The 22,021-nt window shown below is 35.6% G+C and overlaps 2 protein-coding genes across 11 annotated transcripts in view; both read left to right on the forward strand.

Annotated features, from left to right (window-relative positions):
- Positions 1 to 13,918, forward strand: part of Amph (Amphiphysin) — a 49,023-nt gene extending 35,105 nt beyond the window's left edge. The window contains exons 2-10 of one of the 6 annotated variants that reach the window (XM_053747777.2): positions 3,255 to 3,390; positions 3,910 to 4,100; positions 4,700 to 4,804; positions 5,438 to 5,608; positions 6,109 to 6,250; positions 7,783 to 8,058; positions 9,024 to 9,176; positions 11,072 to 11,214; positions 11,820 to 13,918. In XM_053747777.2, the coding sequence (XP_053603752.1) occupies positions 3,255 to 3,390; positions 3,910 to 4,100; positions 4,700 to 4,804; positions 5,438 to 5,608; positions 6,109 to 6,250; positions 7,783 to 8,058; positions 9,024 to 9,176; positions 11,072 to 11,214; positions 11,820 to 11,900 (1,398 nt within the window). In that variant the 3' untranslated portion in view covers positions 11,901 to 13,918. The remainder of the gene's footprint in view (positions 1 to 3,254; positions 3,391 to 3,909; positions 4,101 to 4,699; positions 4,805 to 5,437; positions 5,609 to 6,108; positions 6,251 to 7,782; positions 8,059 to 9,023; positions 9,177 to 11,071; positions 11,215 to 11,819) is intronic. The other 5 variants (XM_053747778.2, XM_053747779.2, XM_053747780.2 and 2 more) reach the window with 5 other exon arrangements.
- A 497-nt stretch (positions 13,919 to 14,415) lies between these two features.
- The window catches only part of LOC128671356 (fatty-acid amide hydrolase 2-A-like), a 35,664-nt gene continuing 28,058 nt past the window's right edge, over positions 14,416 to 22,021 (forward strand). The window contains exons 1-3 of one of the 5 annotated variants that reach the window (XM_053747767.2): positions 14,455 to 14,632; positions 14,714 to 14,751; positions 14,871 to 14,922. Coding sequence is in view for 2 of the 5 variants with exons in the window: in XM_053747772.1 (XP_053603747.1) it covers positions 14,896 to 14,922 (27 nt within the window). In the remaining 3 variants the exon portion in view is untranslated. Of the gene's footprint in view, positions 14,633 to 14,713; positions 14,752 to 14,870; positions 14,923 to 22,021 lie in introns of all 5 variants that reach the window. The other 4 variants (XM_053747773.2, XM_053747769.2, XM_053747772.1 and 1 more) reach the window with 4 other exon arrangements.

Here is a 22,021-nt window from a genome sequence, read left to right on the forward strand (position 1 = left end):
AACTTATTCATTGCAATAATATACTCAATCTTTTGTGTAAAAGTACGATATGATAGAAACGGATGGATACAAAACTTTAATTCTAATTAAAGTTGATAAACTGGATTCTTAATGTTTCATAATAGTCAATTTACAAGTGTGGGTGTAAATGTTTCAACCTATATAATTCCGCGACCAAATTAGCCAGGAATTTAGCTACTCATTGATTAACATGAAGCAGAGGTGGCACCATTAATTATTTCAGTGGCTAATGAGATATGCTAATCAGAACATAAAAATTCACAACTTGGGCTTTTTGTTTTCATAATCTTTTGTATAAAATTATGTTAAACACTGACTGAATAAAAGATGATAAGAAAACTGGAAAATATTGAAAAAGAAAATTACCGAATACAATATTATTTCCCTTACAATCGTTCTTGTGAAGTGATGTAACGTTTAAGAACTTATCCATTATCGAAATTCACTAAAATTGGTCTATCTGTTGTGTGGCTAGATCCAAATCTATACTATTGTTTTAGGTATCCACTATGCTGTGTTTTATTAATAAAACTAACGATCTACGCTCGCGTAAAACCATAATAAATTATACCCCTAAACCGTCCTCAGAATTCACTTTATCTATTGGTGAAATCCGCATGTTTATGCGCGTAGTAATTTTCGAGTTTATCGCGAACAGACAAACGCAGTAGATGACTTTGTTTTAAATAAATAAATATATATATTAGGACAAATCACACAGATTGAGCTAGCCCCAAAGTAAGTTCGAGACTTGTGTTATGGGATACCAACTCAACGATACTATATTTTATAACAAATACATATATAGATAAACATCCAAGACCCGGATCAATCAGAAAAAGATCATTTTCCATCATGACCCGACCGGGGATCGAACCCAGGACCTCTCGGTTCAGTGGTTGGAACTTTACCACTGCGCCACCGAGGTCGTCATAATATGTAAGGATAAATATAATAAAATCACACATGTATTTTGTCAAAAGGAAAGAAAGATAACTTATGTGTAATTTTATACGTCAATTGTGTATGCAGAAATGTAAAACTAATAAAGTATAAAATAAAGTCGCTTTCTCTGTCCCTATATCCCTATGTATGCTTACATATTTCAAACTAGGCAACGGATTTTGATGCGGGTTTTATTTATATATAGTTTGATTCCTGAGGAAGGTTTAGGTTTTACCCGAGCGAAGCAGGGACGGGCCGCTAGTACATTATAAGGTCACAATTATCGCGCGTATGTGTGACATCATTGTTTATTTGCATTCCAATAACTAATTAGTTAGAGTAACATCAGATAACATGACACCAGAATCATCGAATGCACAGGCCAGCTATCATTCGACAGTATCATATACTTGCAACATTGCTATTGTGTTCGACACGGCCAGCAGACCGACGCGTCGGTACATGTGGTAACGTCCAGTTTTATTGTTAACCGCATTCTGTGTAGTGTTGCCGAGCTATATCGATAGTTACTACGTTATCCTATCGACATTCAAACTATCGAGTTTGACTGGCGATAGGATAATATCCGTAGCAATTTTGGAACAATACCGTTGATAAATGACAACATTATTGATAGTATAATAACAGTGACAATTAGACTATCGACCTTATCCTTACATGTTATATAACAAAGTGCTCTGCCGCTTCTGTCTGTTCGCGATATACCCAAAAACTTTTTTTTTTAATTTATTTATCCAGAAAAACAGTTAAAGAGTATCACTAAACAAAAAAACGCCGAACTGTAAACCAGTTTGTCGGCGAAAAACAAACGCACTCACTTTTGACATAACCTAATATTATATTAAACTAAGACGTTTCTATTATTACAAGTATATACTTATTACTATATCTATTCAATCACGGTTCAACTACTGCATGGATTTTCATTCAGTTTTTACCAATAAATAGTGTGATTCCTTTTACCCGAGCGAAGACAGGCCGCCAATATTACATAAACTATCGATAGTGTTGTTGTTTCTTATACTATCGATAGTCTATCGAAACGCTATCGATAGTTGATCCAGCGGCAACTCTAATTCTGTGTTGAGCAAACGAATTTAGCGGTATCAACGTTTGTAATGGAAACCAATAACTATATGGTAATTATGTGGAACGTTTCAGTGGTCTTGGCGTGTGATTCGAAATATATTTTGGTAGTCAATGGAAGCAGTCTGTCGTAAATGATGTGTTATTAATTGTTATTTTTTAAGTTGTTTTTAATGAATACAGCTGCATACACAAATACAGTTACTCAACTTTCTAAGTTTGTTTCCTGGCAACTAAATATTCAATTCAACCGATTGAGCTGAAACTTTGTATACACGTTTAGTTTCATTGCATGAATATGGCAGCATTATGATATGCATGACCTTGGTGAACCCAGGGTCGGCTGCCGACGAGGGAACTCCTCAACAGTTAATACCCGATCATGAAATTTTACACGTGGCTTTAGTTCCGATTAGTCCTGATGATGTTACTGCTCAACGGTTTACCGCATTATTATATTGGTGATTTGATGTATTTAAAAACATATTTACAACACTAATCCTTAAAATAATAATATTTATTTATAGAGAATATAATAGTAACCTTTTACTATTATATTCTCTATAAATAAATATTAGGTTATATTTATCCGCTTTCACGGCTAAACTGCTGGACTGATTTTGATGAAATTTGGTATGTATGTAGTTAAAGACCCCCGTTCAAACATAGGCTACATTTTTTCCCCAAAAATTACCCCGCACATGACTGTAATAGGGTGTAAAAGTATGTATGAAAATCATGTCTATTCCGCTATTCGCAGATAAACTCACGCCGGCGAAGCCGCGGGAAACAACTAGTTTGTAATTAACATGATACACACAAATTATGTGCAAATAAGATTTTTCAAATTATGTACAAACTAATTAAACTAATAAAATAATAAAGTTTTAAGTACCTTATAATAATACTACATATGTAATTGACGTCTTTGGAGAACAGGCCGCGCGGTGAAGTTTGTTGCGCCGCTTCTTCTTCACCTGCGCTTTGGACAAAGACAAAGATTATTTATTTGCAAAAACATGAGTTTACAGTTTTTTACAATGTGGTGTTAAAAGAAAAACTTAATCCTACATGTTTCACCGTCCACGGGTGTGCAAATTTAATTGGAATTGGTCAGCGTAGTGATGTATATCATCCTAAATTGAATAAAGCAATTTGAATTTGACTTGTTTTTGTTGCAGTTCCTCCAAAACCTGGGGAAGGTGGACCGCACGCTGGACGACATCTTCGAGGAACACCTACAGAACTTCAACCGGCAGCACCAGCAAGCGATGCGGCTACAGAAAGAGTTCAACAACTACATCAGGTGTATACGAGGTAAGACCTAATCCTCTGGATTGATAAATGTGAACTTCATGTGTGATGAGGTTACAGAAACAGTTCAAGTACTACATCAGGTGTATACCTAATCCTCCGGATTGATAAAATGTATATGACTTTCTCGCTCTCTCATCTCCGCATGTTCAGAACTGTGATGCCGCAGCTTTGGCCACGTATTTCATATTCTGCAGGACGCTATTTGTCCCGGCCCATTTATCGTGCCGTTTTTTCAACAAGTGTCCCTTTTTTATTTCCCGCTTCGTGTCCGTTCCATTCTAGGGCGGGGCGCAGCTAGTTTAAAATATATTCGGGCTAATTTATAATTGATTGATTTTATTGAAAGTTTTAATTATAAGAATAATTAACTGCTTATCCACGATCAAATCTGGACTCGAACCAGATAAAACCTGAATTATTTATTAAATTATTAACTGGGCCGCGGCTTTTTTTTAAGCCGGACCTGACATTAAAAAAAATATTATTAATATAACTTAATGATATCATTCTTCATTCCAGCTGTCCAGACAGCGTCCAAATCCCTGATGGAGGCGATCACCGAAGTGTACGAGAGCGGGTGGTCGGGCCACGACCTGCTGTATGTGCAGGCGCAGAACATGGAGATGTTGTGGCAGGACTTCTCGCACAAGCTCGGGGACCAGGTGCTGATCCCGCTGAACACCTACACGAACCAGTTCCCGGAGGTCAGGGTAAGTGGCACGGAGGGTTCTTCTCGTATTTAATTACCTAGTTTACGAAATTTCAAATGATTAAGTTTTGAAGAAATGGATAAAGTAAAAGGGATTTTTATTCCGATTCCTTTTCTTTGAAGCCTGTGATCGAATGGTCCCAGGTTCGAATCCTACTCGTGCCACATGAGTTTGTATACCAATCTGACTCATGTATAGTTTTCATCGATTACCACTTGCTTCCGGTGAAGGAAAACATCGTGAGGAAACCTGCACATTGGTTGATTCTTATTAACTTGTGTGTGAAATGGAGAAGGCAATGTCAAACCACTCCATTAATAATGCCAAGAAAGTTGTTGTGTGTGTTTCATTCCACGTAATAACCACGACCCTCAGCCATGACGAATACGACTATGAAGAAGAAGATATGTGTGCGTATGAAATAAATAAATATGTATGTTGCCATTATAGTCATGGTCTTACGAAATTCCATCCCATTAATTACCATTGACACAATTTAAATTGAAACGCTGAACTGAATCGCACGACCCCACATATCATTTTACAGACTAATGAAGGCAAAATATAAATTAATGATTTACTTTTTTTTTTTTTTTCAGAAAAAAGTAGAGAAACGAGGTCGAAAATTGGTGGACTACGACAGCCAAAGGCATAGCTTCCAGAATCTTCAGGCCAACGCGGCCAAAAGACGAGATGACGTCAAGGTAACACTAACAGTCATCAGCTATACATTATCGCGAAAAATTTCGCCGGATTTTGGCGAATTCGGCACACATCGGCATTTGTGTGCATCCGACATTAAAATTACACAAGTAACATCGAAATTTGTAGCTGAAAAATTGAGTTAAGAGTCATGACGAAAGCACAAAGTTTTATTATTGTTTTGCCTTGTAGTTCCATGTAGTAGTTCCATAAAAGATCTAATATACGATGAAATATTTCTATTGTTTTGTTTTTACTGACTTCTTCAACAGTGTTTTTATTAATCTTAATTGTTATCTACATTTGTATGTAAGTACACTCAATGTGACGACAATGCAACATAAACAAAGGCTTTTGTCGTTTCGAAAGATTCGGTTTCCGAAACTGACGATTACGTACTTGACCATAAAGAGATGACAAAAATGGGGACGCTATATTCTGCGTAGCTGTCACATTTTTGACGTAAAATGCTGAAGTATGGCAACAATTTTCCACTTTAATCAGTTTCTACTCTTTATGGTCAAGCTGTAGTTACGATTGGACACTAACAAAAACGCCCCCAAAACACCCAGAACCGCATACAAATATCTAGGATCACAAGTTGAAAAAGCTAAATATTCATTCTTTATTTCCAGGTGACAAAAGGTCGCGAACAGCTAGAAGAGGCTAAACGCACGTACGAAGTGCTCAACTCGGAACTCCACGACGAGCTGCCCGCGCTCTACGACTCGCGAGTTCTGTTCTACGTCAACAATCTGCAGACTCTGTTCAGCGCTGAACAACTGTTCCACTCTGAGAGCTCCAAGGTCAGTCATCTACTTATTTGTTCCTCTTATACTTGGCGAGCGCACGCCTGCTATAGCAGTTATAAAAGTTAAATTTTATGTCACGCCGAGCGACCGCGAAAATATTTCTTTTAGCCAACATAGGTTTCTCATAATTTCTCTTTAGTTTCTCATTTAATATCTCAAAATAGGTATCTTCTAACCTTGATATCCGAGCAGAGTTGGTTTGATCTCTTGTTAGAATGTTTTTTCCCGAGCCAACTTTCCTCGAACGAACGATACTTCTTATTGTATGAACTCGTAAATATCGATATGTTAAAGATTTCAAGGTTTGCGTGCTATACGTGTGGAATTTCTCGCCATTTCTCATTAATTTCTCGCCTAATAAATGAAAAATGGATTTCATTTATTTTGTATAATATGTCGGAATTCTTCGTCTTTAAGCAGTTTTTAAGGTCTCGATACAACCTGACGCGACGCCTGCGTTCTCTTGAACTCGATACCATATTATTAACCCCCAGGTGTTCCTGGAGCTGGAGGCGATCACGGACAAGCTGGCGACGGACTGCCAGCGCGGCGGCTACAAGAAGCCCGCGCTCAACAACACGGCGCACAACAACAACCTGCCGCTCAACGGCAACGGCGGCGCCAACGCGGTGCAGCGTGAGTATTATACATATACATACAGTATCTATACATGCGTGTTGTATATCCCGAATATATTGCAGGTCTTGCCGGCCCGATGTAAGACGCGAAAATACCAAAGCACAATCCCCGGCACATGAGTTGAATGCACAGATTAAATATGTGTATCGATGTGTGATAGTTACGTAATTCTTAATACAATTTCAAATAAACCAAAATGGCGGCCGTTAGCGCGGGCTTAATTACAGATAAAAGTGTTATATAAAGGATTTTTAGCAAAATTCAAAATTCTCGATTATTTTTTTATAAATAAATAACCACGAAACTCCTTCATAACACTTTTGTCTCTAATTTTATTGAACATATGCTGACGGCCATTTTGGTTCTACTTGTGTGCCGGGTATTACACTGATGTGTATCACTTCTATCTTAAGAGTCCATACAATTATGCGCAAGATACCTAATTTTATTAATCAACTAATAGCAAATTGTCTATTGATATGCCATTGCCTGATACAGGCCACAGGCCATACACGTCCATACATTTGATATATTCCCATCGCGCAGCTTTGTTTCAATGAGAACGCGGGGTTAGGGCGATATTAGGAACTCATAATCGGTGAGCATGTGTGAAGAGAGTAACAACGCCAGTGGTATTTGTACAACCGTGATAAGTCGAAACTAAGACGTCATAAACTTATTCAATTTCATTTCTAATATTTATTGCGTGTTTGTGTGAGAGAGAAAGAGAGAAAGTTTCGAAACAATATTTGATTTAACATCGAAAAATTGATTTCACGCATTTAATACTTAATAAGTAACTGTTGCTTCGTCGGCGTGAAATTCCCACGAAAGTATTAAATCAAGTTCTTAGTAGTTTTCACCTAAGTCTTTTCCTACTCGAATCATTTAAACTTGTATGATGGATATTTTCTCTACATTAGACATGTTCGAATGTTTCTCATACTTTAATCTATGAGAAACAAAAGCTTTTAGTACTAATACTTACGACAGCTTTCTGATGTGTTGTGTGTGTGAGCCTTAATAGCTAGTAAACCATTGTGTTGTTTGATTGTGAAGCATTCGACTGTTAATTTGATGATTTAACTAACGTAATCTGTGGCACCTAGCTTTAAAAAGAAACAATTATCGGAAGTTTATATTTTCGGCCAGTATGTATATATTTTTCATTTATATTATTTGATAAGTTGTATTATGTCATTTGTTTCATGTCTTTTTATTGTCAGATGCCACAAATTAAAGATGTGTAATGATGTGTGATAGATACCTAATTCTTAATACTATTTCCATTAGATATTTTAATATTCTAATTTGGAATATATGGTCCATTTCTAAAAATAAAGCAAGTTTCTGTTTGTCAAACATTAAAAAGTTATCTACCAATTTATCAATAAAAAAATCACGTGATTCAGATTTCACATTTTGTCTTTGAAATACATTGCCTTTGTGAGTTATAAAAATTTGTATTTTTGGATCATATACTTCATATATGTAAGAGTGGCATGTGTGTGTTTGTTTGTTTGCATCAGCGGCCGCCTCGCCGGCTCTGAACGGGAACTCGCGGCCCTCCCCTCCCCCCGACAGCCTCCCCCCCGCATCGCCCGATGACGTCACCCCTTCAGACTCGCCCACGAAGGATAAACCCGAAGAGAAAGATGAAATAAAGGAAGAAACTCCCGTAATCCCCGCCACGTTGGCGGTGGCGCCATCTGCACCCGCGAGGCACGCGGAAAATGATAAGGAAAAAGAAACTAACGGAGACGCCAGCGATAAGAAGGTGGAGGAACTATACGACATACCTGTAGGTGAGTTATGGCCGCCTGGTACATTTAGCTCGTTAGCTACGAAAGTAGCCGTAGAGATAATATCTCTATGACTTCTTGGCCATTCATGGACGCCTAGTACTTTTCGCTCATAAGCTACGAAAGCAATTGTAATGATTGAGTCACAATTATCTCTAGCTCTTGTTAAGTTATAGACGCCTGGTAGTTTGCTTCCCTTTTTATCGAGTTACCTTAAATTTAAGTGCCTATAAAGGCACTATTTTCACGCATCACTCTTTTTATCGCTACACAGCATTTATACAGAAGATGAACAATGTTTGTATAGAACTTGAAAGACAACATACGTTTAATTAACTGCGTTGAAGTGTACTCATGATTTGTCCTCTATGATAGTACAAACTCTTGTTAAAATTGATCAGTATTTAAATAAAAATAAAAAGGTATCTTATTAATCATAGGTCGTTGTAATACATTCGTGATTAGAGCTCTGATATTGAGCACGTCATACCGTAACAAGGTAAAGTATATCGACATTGGTTTTGTAAATACTAATTTTATCATTGTTGTCCTGGTAAAATGCATGCGTTTGGTACTTATTCCTATGTACATATTCCCCCTACATAATTGACTAGTTTTTGGCGAAACAAATAATTCAAGTTCCAAAACTATGCTGAGAATATTGATTGAGAAACATTCAGACGACACTTTTACAAGCATCAAGATCATAATAGTCGTATCCCACAAAGAATGTTTATTGAAAAGTAAGCTTTACACCATCGACTGTAGATATACTTTAGACTGTCAACAACTTTGCTTACTACTCGCTGACAGTTGTCGTGTTGACAATATAAACTCTATTCTTCTTTATATTTATTTCGCCAAAAACTATTCATACTTCATATACATTACAATACCGTCAGCTAATACTTATCATGGGCGGAAAAAAATAAAAAAACATGGGTCAAAGATAGGTTTATAATCTACAGCGGACAACTGCGAAATTCTCTCAGGATCGCCGGTGCCTCCTGAAAAACCGCATGGAGAAGAAAAGAAACAGATAGATGTAGAACTGGGAAGTGAGAAAGAGAGGAAAGATAGTCACAGTGAACAAAGGGATGAGGTTTACGACATTCCTGTCGGTAAGTTAGGCGAACGGTGACCGTTCTGTATATTACTCTATGGTACTTATTTATTTGCACTGTTAATATTATTTATATTTAATGGTACATTAAGGATAACATAATTAACTGAGCCTGTTGTAACAGTACATTTATTATGATTAAAATATAACTGCTATGTATTTTAATTAAATAAGGTATTTATTTTTTGCGTCTATATATCTTGTGGTTTCTCACTGTACTGTTTTTTTTTTCTCAAAGCAACACGTAGTTAGAGATATTCCACAATTTGAATTGTATTTAATATTTATATTTTAGTTAAACACAACTTATTTAATAGTTATATCTTTTTCCCTCGTCCAAAGACGCCCGAAAAATAAATTTTAAAAAAATCATTTCACATATTATATATATATTTTTGTCGTCAATAAAATATATCAATAATATATCGTCCTAAGTTGAATAAATAATTTTTAATTTGAATACATTTTTGTTTCGACGTTAAGTTTTGTCCAACTTTCAGTTAATTTTGTTATGTATTCGTTATATAAAATGAGGCATATTTAAAGTAATTAAGTATAAAACATAAGCTTCATCTCACTCGTAACTTCTAATGTATATATTTACATATCATAAAATATTAACAGTTTAATAAATGTTGTCGCAGCGTTTGGGATAACTTCTATATATGCTATTTTTAATATTTGATTATTTTGGATTATTTGTATTAAATCAGTGTGAAAGATGGTAGTATCATTCTTTCTTTTCAGTTTAAGAACATAAAGTATTTGAACCATATAATTTAAGTTGTGGATTATTGGTCTCATTCGAATAAATCGATATATTATATCTGAATTAAGCTTCTCTGAATAAAAGTTATCGAGAGTATTTTTCAGTAAAATATAATTTTGGGGTTTCTTTTATTATCTTATTATTATTTTTTGCATAATTCATTTTATAAATGTATCACCTGATCATTCTACTTTTTATAACGGTATTTATGTATATGTTATCTAATTATTTATGTATATAGTTGTTTGTGTTTGCTTCATAATAATTGTTGTGTTTAACTAATTGCTATTTGGCTGTGTTATTCATTTATTCGTATCTTTGGCGACTACTATTGAGAAACCTATGTTTCTCAGCAGTGATTTCCAAAGCTTATCATTGTTATGATTTGAAAAATTCCAATAAAGGAATGAAGTCTCTAAACAAATAATAAATAAATAAATAAATAAATATATTAGGACAAATCACACAGATTGAGCTAGCCCCAAAGTAAGTTCGAGACTTGTGTTATGGGATACTAACACAACGATACTATATTTTATAACAAATACATATATAGATAAACATCCAAGACCCGGGCCAATCAGAAAAAGATCATTTTCCATCATGACCCGACCGGGGATCGAACCTGGGACCTCTCGGTTCAGTGGCAAGAACTTTACCACTGCGCCACCGAGGTCGTCGAAACAATGTGAATAAATTACACCATCAGAGTATTTGTGATATTTTTTTGTAAAATTTCATGTTCGGAGTTATAGGGAGTAGGTATTCTATGGCATTTTGTAATTTTTTATGGTGTTAAAAACATATTTTTACAATCAAGTAAAAACTCAGTCTGTGATTGCCTGTTTTCAAAATAACAAAAAATCGAAAACTTCATGACGGATTCTTATTTCATTCGGTATTCTTTTACTTACAACTTCATTCGGTATTCTTTTACTTTCAATGTAGACTGGCAGAAAACTTGATTCTTAAAAAAAAAAACTGCAAATGTGAATATTTGATGGACGTAAAATTATGCATTAGCTATTATAGTAGTAATTAGTGTAAAGCACTACGCGTCACTCGAAAGAGAGTGCGATTAGCAACTCATGTGATCGCTAAGTACAGCACGCGGCTGTCCGCAGGCGCGACGCTGTCGGGGCTGCCGGCCGGCACGCTGTACCGCGTGCGCGCCACATACCGCTACACGCGCGAGGACTCCGACGAGCTCAGCTTCGACGTCGGCGACGTCATCCGCGTCGTCGAGTACGACGACCCCGAGGAACAGGTATGGTGTGCATTTCACTCCTCACTATCGACTCTATTCGAAGTGAGACGCAGGCAAAAAAATCTCAGTGCGCCATTGTGACCCAACGACAGCCACACCGCAATGTGATTGGTTCGCTGAGTTTCAATGGCGCACTATGATTGGTTTGCTGAACCCGAATCACCTATTTACCATTTTCGGCTTTATAAACCATTGACCAAACAACTTGTTCGCATGTTCTGCGTACATACGTACTTTTCACAACACCAGCGCCCCTAGCGGCGAATTAGTTGGGTTTAGCCTGCGGCTATTGAAGCAAATTCGTTTTTTTATATTGTACGTAATGATCAGATCTCTTATAAGTTGTTTTAATTTTTAAGTTGTTTAGCCCTATCTATTCTTAACGTAAATACTTATTGTAGTGTAGGAACTTCTTTTCATTATAATGACCAATGTTTTCATGGAGCCCCAAAATATGCTTTGCAGAGAAGTGGTTCCTTCTCTAGAGAAAGACTGCTCCTAGTTAGATAAACGGGTCCAGTTAATGAAAACATTTGAATTTTTCATTTGTTTCGATATTTTCTGAAGTCCCGATAAAAACCTTATTCCCTTCTTCGTGTTTGCAGGAGGAAGGCTGGCTAATGGGCATCAAAGAGTCGACCAATGAGAAAGGCATGTTCCCCGCGAACTTCACGCGGCCGATATGAGTCGACCGCCCGCCACTCTAGCACAGGACAATGGGCCTTGTGTCCTAAGGAATAACATCGCTTGTCCCACTGACCAAGGTGACAGTGACTCGAACTTTACGGAATAAACCTTCTGAAGTGTTGTGCGCATTCTTTCATTCATTCGACGAATGAAAACTTAGTCGTTCACTCTCATTTTGATTTATCAAAATTTGTCTCTCAGTTGATACAGTTGCTATATTCATTACATCTATCGTTGTTTTCACGTGAAATAACGATTGAGACTCACGGAATGCTCATAACACTTCGTTTTAGATTTTAGTTGTTGAACGTTAATAGATATATATTATTTATTATTTTTGTGTTGTATTGCAACGAATTATAAATAACGCATTACCCGTTTACTTTATTTAACGACACCGATGCGTATTAATATAATTTTTGTATATAAGAAGTATGTAGATGATTTTTAGTCATTATCAGTTAGGTGCAGGGTTGAAATGTATAATCTGATATATTGAAAAGTTATTGTAAATCGAGCCAATATATTTTTCTGCTGGTCTCGAAAGAGCAAAGTGGAGTGTAACTTTAAATAAGCGTTAGTAATAAATATAATATATATTTTATAATGCTAACAAGCTTATGTATAACCAGTAATAATAATCGGAGGCGAACTATATGGTTTGTGAATGATGCAGTCATGTTTATGACAATAATTATGAATCATTACAATGATGTTTTCGAAAATTGCTCAGTCGTTATTCTATATATTGTAAATGGGAAGTGACCTTATGTTAAATATTAAATTTTTACGAACAATTTTATCGCAATATTACTTACATTCTCAGTATTAAGAAATTTCTGATATTGTCATGCTATTTACATAAAGTCGAAACGAATATCTTTACTGGAGCTCAGGATAGATTGGAAATTATTTTGACAAAAACAACATTTCCATCAACGCAATGCATTTCATTTTTCTACCTAAAGCGTGGTTGCATTTTCTAATGTTTTCTAGTTATAGTTCATTTCATTCGTTCACTGAATCCCAACCCAAATACCAACCCCATCGTCATAGTTTCGAATAAGTTTTCATGTATATAAATTATATTCTTTACAGTTTTGTTTAATTATTAATATTAAAATAGATAATATATCGATTCGAATATAATATATTTTAAAAGATTATTTTCTTTTATGGGAATATTGTCTTTTGTTAAATTTAACTTGTCAAGTAAACTTTACTAACCGTAATTTAGAGTTGCTTTTGATTAACAGGCAAGAAAAAGCGATATTCCAAAATATTTGTATACTTATTACTACAAAATTATACCATACCTTTTGAAAACTTTTTGTACCAATTTCACAAATTCTGCATAACTTTATCGTATTTTTAATATTTCCCGCCAAATTAAATTAATTGATATTAACGCCTGTGTCAAAAACGGTGCTTATAAAATGTACATAGTTCAATATATTAAAATATTTAACAATTTACCCGATTTTAGAGTAATTTGTGTTTCGAATGTATGTGTTCCAGTTTACATTGTGACCTATTTTTCCAATTTATCTATTTTAGTTTATCACGTTTTTATTTACTTTCTTATTTGTTATTAACAAAATATATTTCAACATGATCATATAAAAATAAATGAATATTATAATAAGACCCGTTTTACCGTTTTACGCGGTGTTAACATACTTTTAAGATTGTTTTTAAAAACGTGGTATATATATATGTGGTTTTTAATTAAATTAGTTTTAAAGCCATAACGATTATATACATTTTATGTCAATCATTATTTTGATATCAAATCCTTTTAATTAAAATCAATACATAATCATCATATATTGACTGAAGATTTGTAGAAAACATTGAGAGTAAGTTCCAACATAGAGTAGGAGTACAATCCGACATTTTGGAAGTTGTGGCTTACATTGTCAGCAGTGCCATGCGAAAGGTCCATAATATAATATTAATTTTAAGTTTGTTAGGACTTGTACAGTTTTTACAACTGCAAATAAAATGTTTCTCACAATTTTGCCTTTTATTTTCTTGCCCTCAAAAAATATGTAAGTTGATCAAGAAATAAAAGTACACAACTAAATGTAATGTTTTATAATGGAATATGCATGTCACACATGCTTTGAAAATTAAATTTTAAATACATATACCATTACCATACACATTGTAAGAATGAGAAGTAACTACTATCCAGATGTTTTTGATTCTGTGTATCCAAGCCAGCTTGGCCGGACGTTTGGGTAAAAAGGCCGGACATAGTACATTTATTGATGAGTTCGACAAAAACTTAAATTATAACGCCGATTAAGTAGTATGTATGTTGGCGACAGCAGCACTTCGCCCCACTCGCCGCTCGCTGGTTGATTCAAATGAAAAAAGCCTAACAAAATCCGTAAAGCCATCTATTATGGCCGCACACGCAATCAAAAAGCATGTCTTGACTTTATCCGGACGCCTGGCAACCCTACCTGTGAGACTTCATTCCGTTCTACGCATTTAGATCAATATGTTAGTCAAGAACTGTCAAATTATGGAAACATTTTAAGAAAACAGAACGACTAAACCTGGTTGATTGATCGCTGTTTATTTTTTGTAAAGTGCGTGTTTTAACGAAAGTAATAATATCGTTTGTAATTATGATAATATTAAATAGAAATTATTATTTTCGACAGTGAAATGCTCTCCAAAATTGATATATAAGTGACATGGATTTATTGAATTGAATCAGGTAACTAATACATACATAGATGTTTTGTTGTTATTGTTTACGATGGTTTTTTGTTTATTTGATAACTTTTTGGTTTAACAGGTGATTAGCGAGCCTTGATTCAACTGCCACTGATACAAGTAAATATTTATGAAGCTGACACAGCTTCCATAAAATATTCTATGATTTGTTTTGATTTCATTAGTTACGTTCTTCTAGATTTTGTGTTTTGTTCCTTATTTTGATTTTGCTTTGGCAGGATATCCCAGTCGGAAGACCTAACAATGAAGCAGTCTGAATTTTATTTTACTGTAAGTTTTATTTTTCATTTCATTTGGAAATTTTGATGTTTTCACTGTGATTTTTTTTTAATATTATTTTTGTCTCTATATGAAGCTTTTCTGGGCAAAAGTGTTAGGGATACAAATTGCCTTTTTAGTGTACTTACTATAATTATAGTTTAACCCGTTGCATACTGACTGGTGGCCAACTGCTGTATAACAATTGTTTTTTCATTGTATCTCCATTCTTCGAGCTCGAGGTTATAAATCACACAGATTGAGCTAGCCCCAAAGTAAGTTCAAAGTAAGGTGTAACTTACATTACAAACATTCAACTTTAATTTTATCCAATTTTACAGCTTATTCTTGATATTGTACCACCACTTGCTTCCAGTGAAGGAAAACGATCATTCACACATTGGTTGACAGCTTAAGTTCACTAGTGTATTTGCGACAACTTCTCACTATAGTTGGTACATGTCAGATGCCTTGAAATGACTAATGATATAGTTTCTCTATACCTCGAACAGTCCAACGTAAATTTTTGTTTTTGGCATAAAAAAATCTGATTTGATCAGTTAGACCAACATTATTGTAACATAGTGCAGCCAATTATAAAGAGTTTATTTCAACTGCCAACATTAGAGCATTAAGATGTATTTATCTCTCTCTAGAGAGAGAGAGAGAGAGAGAGACAGAGATGTATTCATAATGTGTTCCATTGTATAATTATTTGCAAAGACAATACAAATCATTCATTGTAGTTGTTAATAATATAGTTTAGCAGAGGTTGGATAAATATCACATTTGCATGTGAAGACATTGACATGCATCATTGCAAATCACCTGGTCCATAACATACATATAAACTAAAAGGTACTAAATAAGGGGACATGGGATACTCCTTATATACATTTTATAAAGAAAATTGTCTAGGAATCTACTAGGAAATAATTTCATGTTAGTCTTTGTTCTCTGTAAATCTATACTATTATTATAAAGACGTTTGTGTTTGTGAGTTTGTATGTTTGAGGCGGGTAATCACCGAAACTACCGAACCTAGAAAGAACTTAGAAATGTGCATTATACAAGATTGCTATAGGCTATTTTTTAAAAGCTTTTACTTAATTTACAATGTATGTATGTTTGTTCGGGTGGAATCTTGCTACTCAATTTTGAAGCAGATATCTTCAACCGATTGAGCTGAAATTTTGTATACACGTTTAGTTTGGATGACAATACACGATAAGCTGTGTGACGTCATTCTAAATCCAAGATGGTGGACCATCCAAGATGGCAGAATAGTTATTTTTATGGACTTCTACAATATGGGTATCAAATGAAAGGGCTTGTTATTAAGTCGAAAGATAATGTGACGTCATTCTATTTATATAGATTTAGAAACCTATTTGGTGATAACTAAAAATTAAAAGAAAAAAGCTTTTTTAAGAAAAGCGCAGGCGTAAGGTTTGCGTAAGTACCTATAAGTATTTTACTCAATTAAACCTCGCGACAAGCTTTTATGGTCATATAATTTGTGTATAATGAGGTTATAAGTTGATAGTTAAAATTTTAAAGGAAAATTTTATTTTCTTCTTTTTGGAGAAAAAAAGAAGGGAAATTTTATTTTCTTCTTTTCGGTTCACGCCAGGACACAATGCTGAGCGAAATCCATTTCGGTGCAACTTGTATTTATCTTAAACATTGTAAAGTGTTATTTATATGCATGTACCAAATAAATATTTTTTTCTTTCTCTTTTTCTTCTCTTCTTTCTTCTTTCATTAGTTAGGATTAGGAGGCAGCTATTACTCGTAATATATAAAGCCAATTTAGGTGTGAACGTTATACTTCAGAGTACCTACTATAATGTCGTAACGTTTAAATTCATAAAAACAACCATTTCGTTGGTAGATAGAACTAAATAAATATATATATTAGGACAAATTACACAGATTAAGCTAGCCCCAAAGTAAATTCGAGACTTGTATTATGGGATACTAACTCAACGATACTATATTTTATAACAAATACATATATAGATGAACATCCAAGACCCGGGCCAATCAGAAAAAGATCATTTTCCATCATGACCCGACCGGGGATCGAACCCGTGACCTCTCGGTTTAAAGGCAAGCACTTTACCACTGCGCCACCAAGGTCGTCGTCAAAACTGGCACTTTAAAGCTTAACTAACAGTCGATCAATTTTTCAGATTAGCTCTGGATAAGAAAAAAATTAAGGAGCTGACATTCAGTAATGAATGGCACATAAAAAAGGTCTCTGTCTGAAATTGAATTTGACACCGTAAATGGACAGCAAATAAGAAAATGTATGTTTGTCTTTGCTTCGTAGTCGTAGGATAAAACAATATTATTGTATTTACCTGACGTGAGTTCAAGGTATCAAGTGGAATTTGCCGGTTTTACGATTCGTCTTGTCCCCAAATTAGCGTTGTTGATGAAACGTAAAAAGTTCCGTGTTTCTGTATGATTTTTAAAATGGGTTTGAACATAAACGACCAAACGTAGTCTCGTCAACTAAGTATGGAAAGCACGGCGAGGCAATGCTTTCTATCCGCTCATCCGATTATTCTTACCCAAAACGGATATCAAGCTCCTACGCTCTAATCATAGTTAAGGAAGAAATCGGGATAATGTTCAAATAAGAGAGAGAGAGAGAGAGAAACCGCTTTCCTCCTGGCCGAAGTTATTAGCCAAACTTGCTTGACCACGAGGAAATGATTATGTATTGTCATTTGTCGCTGCGCAAGCGACGTACAGGTCATTAGGAGAAGCATTTTCAGTCTTCCTTTATACTGGTGCCTGTATCATGAACAGCTGCAACCTGTTTGCGTGATGGAGTAACAAACCATTAGTTCACCTAAAATACGTAGGTAGTCGATAACAAAAATATTGAATTTAATTTCCTTTGTTCAGACCGAAGAACACAGAAAACGCTGCCTTTATTAATTCCCGCATTTCCTTGCGGATTGTTCACTGAGTAAATAAAATAAATCGCCAAGTACCTATAGACTAAACGATATAGTACTCGTATATTTCAGAACAAAACTCCGGGAGTAAATACCTTTTCTGCGACGTCGCCCGCAAGGCCCTGGCGGCCCGGGGTAAACAAATAGAATACAATACTGGATTCATTGAAAATTCCTTATGTTGAAATTCTGCTGTAGACTTAAGTGGTTTGTTTTGTTCCTTTAATTTGCACTCACCCCAGAAATGATATTTTCTCTCTGCATCACCTATTGGTTGATTTCTGTGGGTTGACTGGAAGGAAAGAAATGCCTCATGTTTTAAGTCAGCCTTTTTCATGTTTATGTTTTTGTAATAAAGTGAAAAAGAATGAACCTACCAATGAGGTAGGTTACAGCCCACACATTTGCTTAGCTGACTTATGACACAGTGGCTCGCTCTCTCGGGATGGGTGACCAAAAAGTTTGTTATGTTAAACTCCTCCATGCTTCAGAAGGCATGCAGAATCGTTTCCCCCACGGTAATGTAATGAGTTATCGTAAATTGAGCACTTCGCACAAGATGTCCTCTTCTCAAAATGTGAACAGACGTCAAAAGGAGATTATTAAGCTTTTATACACTGCAGCATTAAAACAGAATGATAATATCAGGAGATGTGTGGACTTCAATCAGACCCGTATGTATAATAAACTCATTTCTGAAGTCAGTTCAATTTTGACAAGTTTAGACACATTTCGCGTTAGATCGCAGGGGTTTTAAAGGCGTCTATATAAGAATTTATTTAGACTCCAAATTACGACTTTAATTTAATTTAGAATTTATTTTTAACTAGCCTAACTAAAGTGTAGCCTGTCACTCTCTAGCTCGCCAACTATGTTCAAACAAAAAATCACTTTGTTTTCACGTAAAAGAAGGACGTGTAGCGACATCTACCACGCCACATGCACAACGGCGCAAATGTAAAAAGCCGACCAAACGCAACGAATAACAAAGCCACACATGTGATCCAGGACACTACGGACAGATGGCACGACGGTCGACTCACTATGGACAGCTAACAAGCCTAGACCGCGCAGACAGTGCGTTTTCGATTGGAAGCATAAATACAACTTCCGACATGACACCGTCGGAGCCGAGCGGTTCCCCAGGCGCAACACCTAGCCTGGCGGGAAGATCTTCCCTTTGTGGCAGTCGAGCAATAATCACCTAGCTCCCGCTACAGACGTACATACACACTTTCACATTTTGAATTATAGAATGGATGGACATGGATTTTCCAAATCTAAATTGAACAAATGTGTCTGTTATTCCGTTTTCTCTTGGGCTAAGGCAAGTCATAATCAAGTTTCCAAACGTTTTTAACCAAATTAAAACATACAACTAAGTTATAACGTTAAATGATACAATAACTGACACTAATAAGAGGGAGGTGTATGGTGGAGTTACTAGTTTTTTCGCGAGGCTTCGCCCGCGTTATTTTACTTCTGAAGCAATAATTTTCCCGATATGAAAATGAGCTTTGTCGTTCTCCATACTTCAAACTAATGTATCCAACATTTCAAGAAGATTGGTTGAGTAGATAGAGCGTGAATTGTTAACAAACAAACATGACTTACTTTCGCATTTATAATATCGGTTAGGGTTTTGAGATATAAACCACCTACGGGACATCATTCAATATATCTTCTTCTTCTTCTACGGGTGCCTCTCCAACTAGTGAAGTTCAGCGATTAGCATGGTGAAGTCCTTCTTGTCCTTAGCTTGGCGGAACAGCTCAGCTGCGCTCGCTATCCCGGTCCATTCTCGGATATTCCGCAGCCAAGATTGTCAATGTCTCTTACAACATCACGTATATTAAGACTGGGCTAACCCACAGACAATCATACATTTTCAATTTCTTTTTATCAATAGCGAAAATTCAAGTTATGAGAGATTAAGCTAAAGTTGGACTAGCCCATCGCCCATGCGCGGAGGCCCCTAGTGCTTAGGGTCCCGTAGAAATTTGCCGACTTGCCACCCTATAGTTACGTGAATGCATATTAATGCAATTGAGATTAAGTAGTAATAGTTTGCTAGCCTGCTGCAATTTATTCATTAGGTACACAAACAGAATACAGACAATAAAGAACATAATTAAAATTAACTTATGACGACCTCGGTGGCGCAGTGGTAAAGGGCTTGCCTCTGAACCGAGAGGTCCCGGGTTCGATCCCCGGTCGGGTCATGATGAAAATGATCTTTTTCTGATTGGCCCGGGTCTTGGATGTTTATCTATATATGTATTTGTTATAGTATAGTTGAGTTAGTATCCCATAACACAAGTCTCGAACTTACTTTGGGGCTAGCTCAATCTGTGTGATTTGTTATATGTTATATCTGTGTCTTATATATATAATTATTTATTTAACTAGTTCTTCGCTGCAAACGTAGACTTCACGAACGCAATACTTTTTTTTACAAAATTGTGAATATTTCAAAAAGGACTCAACCTATTTAACCTTTACCTTTTAACTTTCATCAAAATCTGACCAACGAAGAAGACCATCCTTGTAGAAACTACATACATGTATACAAAAAAAAAAAAATTTGCCCCAAAATGATTTTTAGACCTCTCGATCGCTCGCTTCTCTCGCTCAGTCCATTAGGAACCAATCTGTAATCCACTAAAACACGCACAGTTGTACAGAATAAGTGCTTTATGCTTATGAGAAGAATCTCCAATTTGCCACCTTGTGAGTTTGTGACGAGCCAGTCCAATTATATCTATACTATTATTATAGTGTTTGTGAGTTTGTATGTTTGAGGCGGGTAATCTCCGAAACTACCGAACCTATTTCAAAAATTCGTTCACCATTAGAAATGTCACATTATCCAAGATTGCTATAGGCTATATTTTATCTCAAAATTCCCACGGAAGCGAAGCCCTGGGCAACATCTATTATCATATATACTCTATAGTGCAAAGGCAAGCCGCCTTATTGGATAATCTATCTTGGCTCAGCTGCACTGTAACTGTTTATCTAGCTGTGATTCGACAAGTTAAAGCACATAGTGCTGGTGTATTTTGGAAGTAATTTATGTAAGTAGTTTGAAGGTTGTAAGTACTTATTGTAAGTTGCAATAAACAGTACTTTTTCCGGGTTGTAAGGTAGCTTGTCCTTTCGTACTCGTAGCTGGGCGGATCTCAGAGCGTTTCGACCGCTACGGCCGCGCTGTCATTACGATCCGTCAATTTTCTTAACGAAGGAATTATTTCCAAAATCATTATTAATCATAAAATTTGCATTACCACAGTACCGATTAATTATTTTAAAGTCATATAGTAAATCTAATTCTTGTCTTTATTAAAATTTGTAAAATTATAATGACATTGCGTCCGCAGTTGTCGAAACGCTCTGAGAACGACCAGCTGTAGGTTATCGTATATTAATTTCAAGAAGATTAGTTGAGTAGAGTAAGGCGTGATAATATAGATAATAAAGTAACTTTTGGGGTGCAATGGGGATATCCGAAAAGTCTTAATTAAACGGTTTAACCCTGGTTATCGACTTGTCGATGATATAGAATTCTTGAGGCAGCTTAAAAATTAACACCACCGATGTTGTATACGTAGATACGAATAGTTTATACATCCAGTGAGACCTGCCATACTATGATCGATAACTATTGGAAGTTTATAAAAGTTTAATAGATAACGAATTGAACGATAACCTACATATAGCAGGGTTGAAACAAGAATATAAAGTACTAACTGTCCTTACTATATATTATAAAACAAAATCCTCTGCCGCATCTGTCTGTCTGTTGGCGATAAAATTAAAAACTAATGCACGGATTTTCATGCAGTTTTCAGCAATAGATAGTGTGATTCCTGAGGAAGCTTTTACAGGCGTGAAGCCGGGTCGGGCCGCTAGATTATGACAAATGTATAAATGAAATTTGATGTGAAATTTTAGTTGGTGTGCTCGCATGTGGCTTTTGAAGGCAATCTTTTGCTACTGTAGTAGCATTAGGTGTTACAGAAACATTGAGCCACGATCTATTTGAAGATAGAAATAGATGTTTTAAAAAGCTAATATCTGTAAACTGATAGAGTAATTTTTGTGTCTTTGACACGGGATTTTTTTAAGTTAACTTCTGC

This window comes from Plodia interpunctella, chromosome 7 (genome assembly GCF_027563975.2).
Source record: "Plodia interpunctella isolate USDA-ARS_2022_Savannah chromosome 7, ilPloInte3.2, whole genome shotgun sequence".
Classification (NCBI taxonomy): domain Eukaryota; kingdom Metazoa; phylum Arthropoda; class Insecta; order Lepidoptera; family Pyralidae; genus Plodia; species Plodia interpunctella.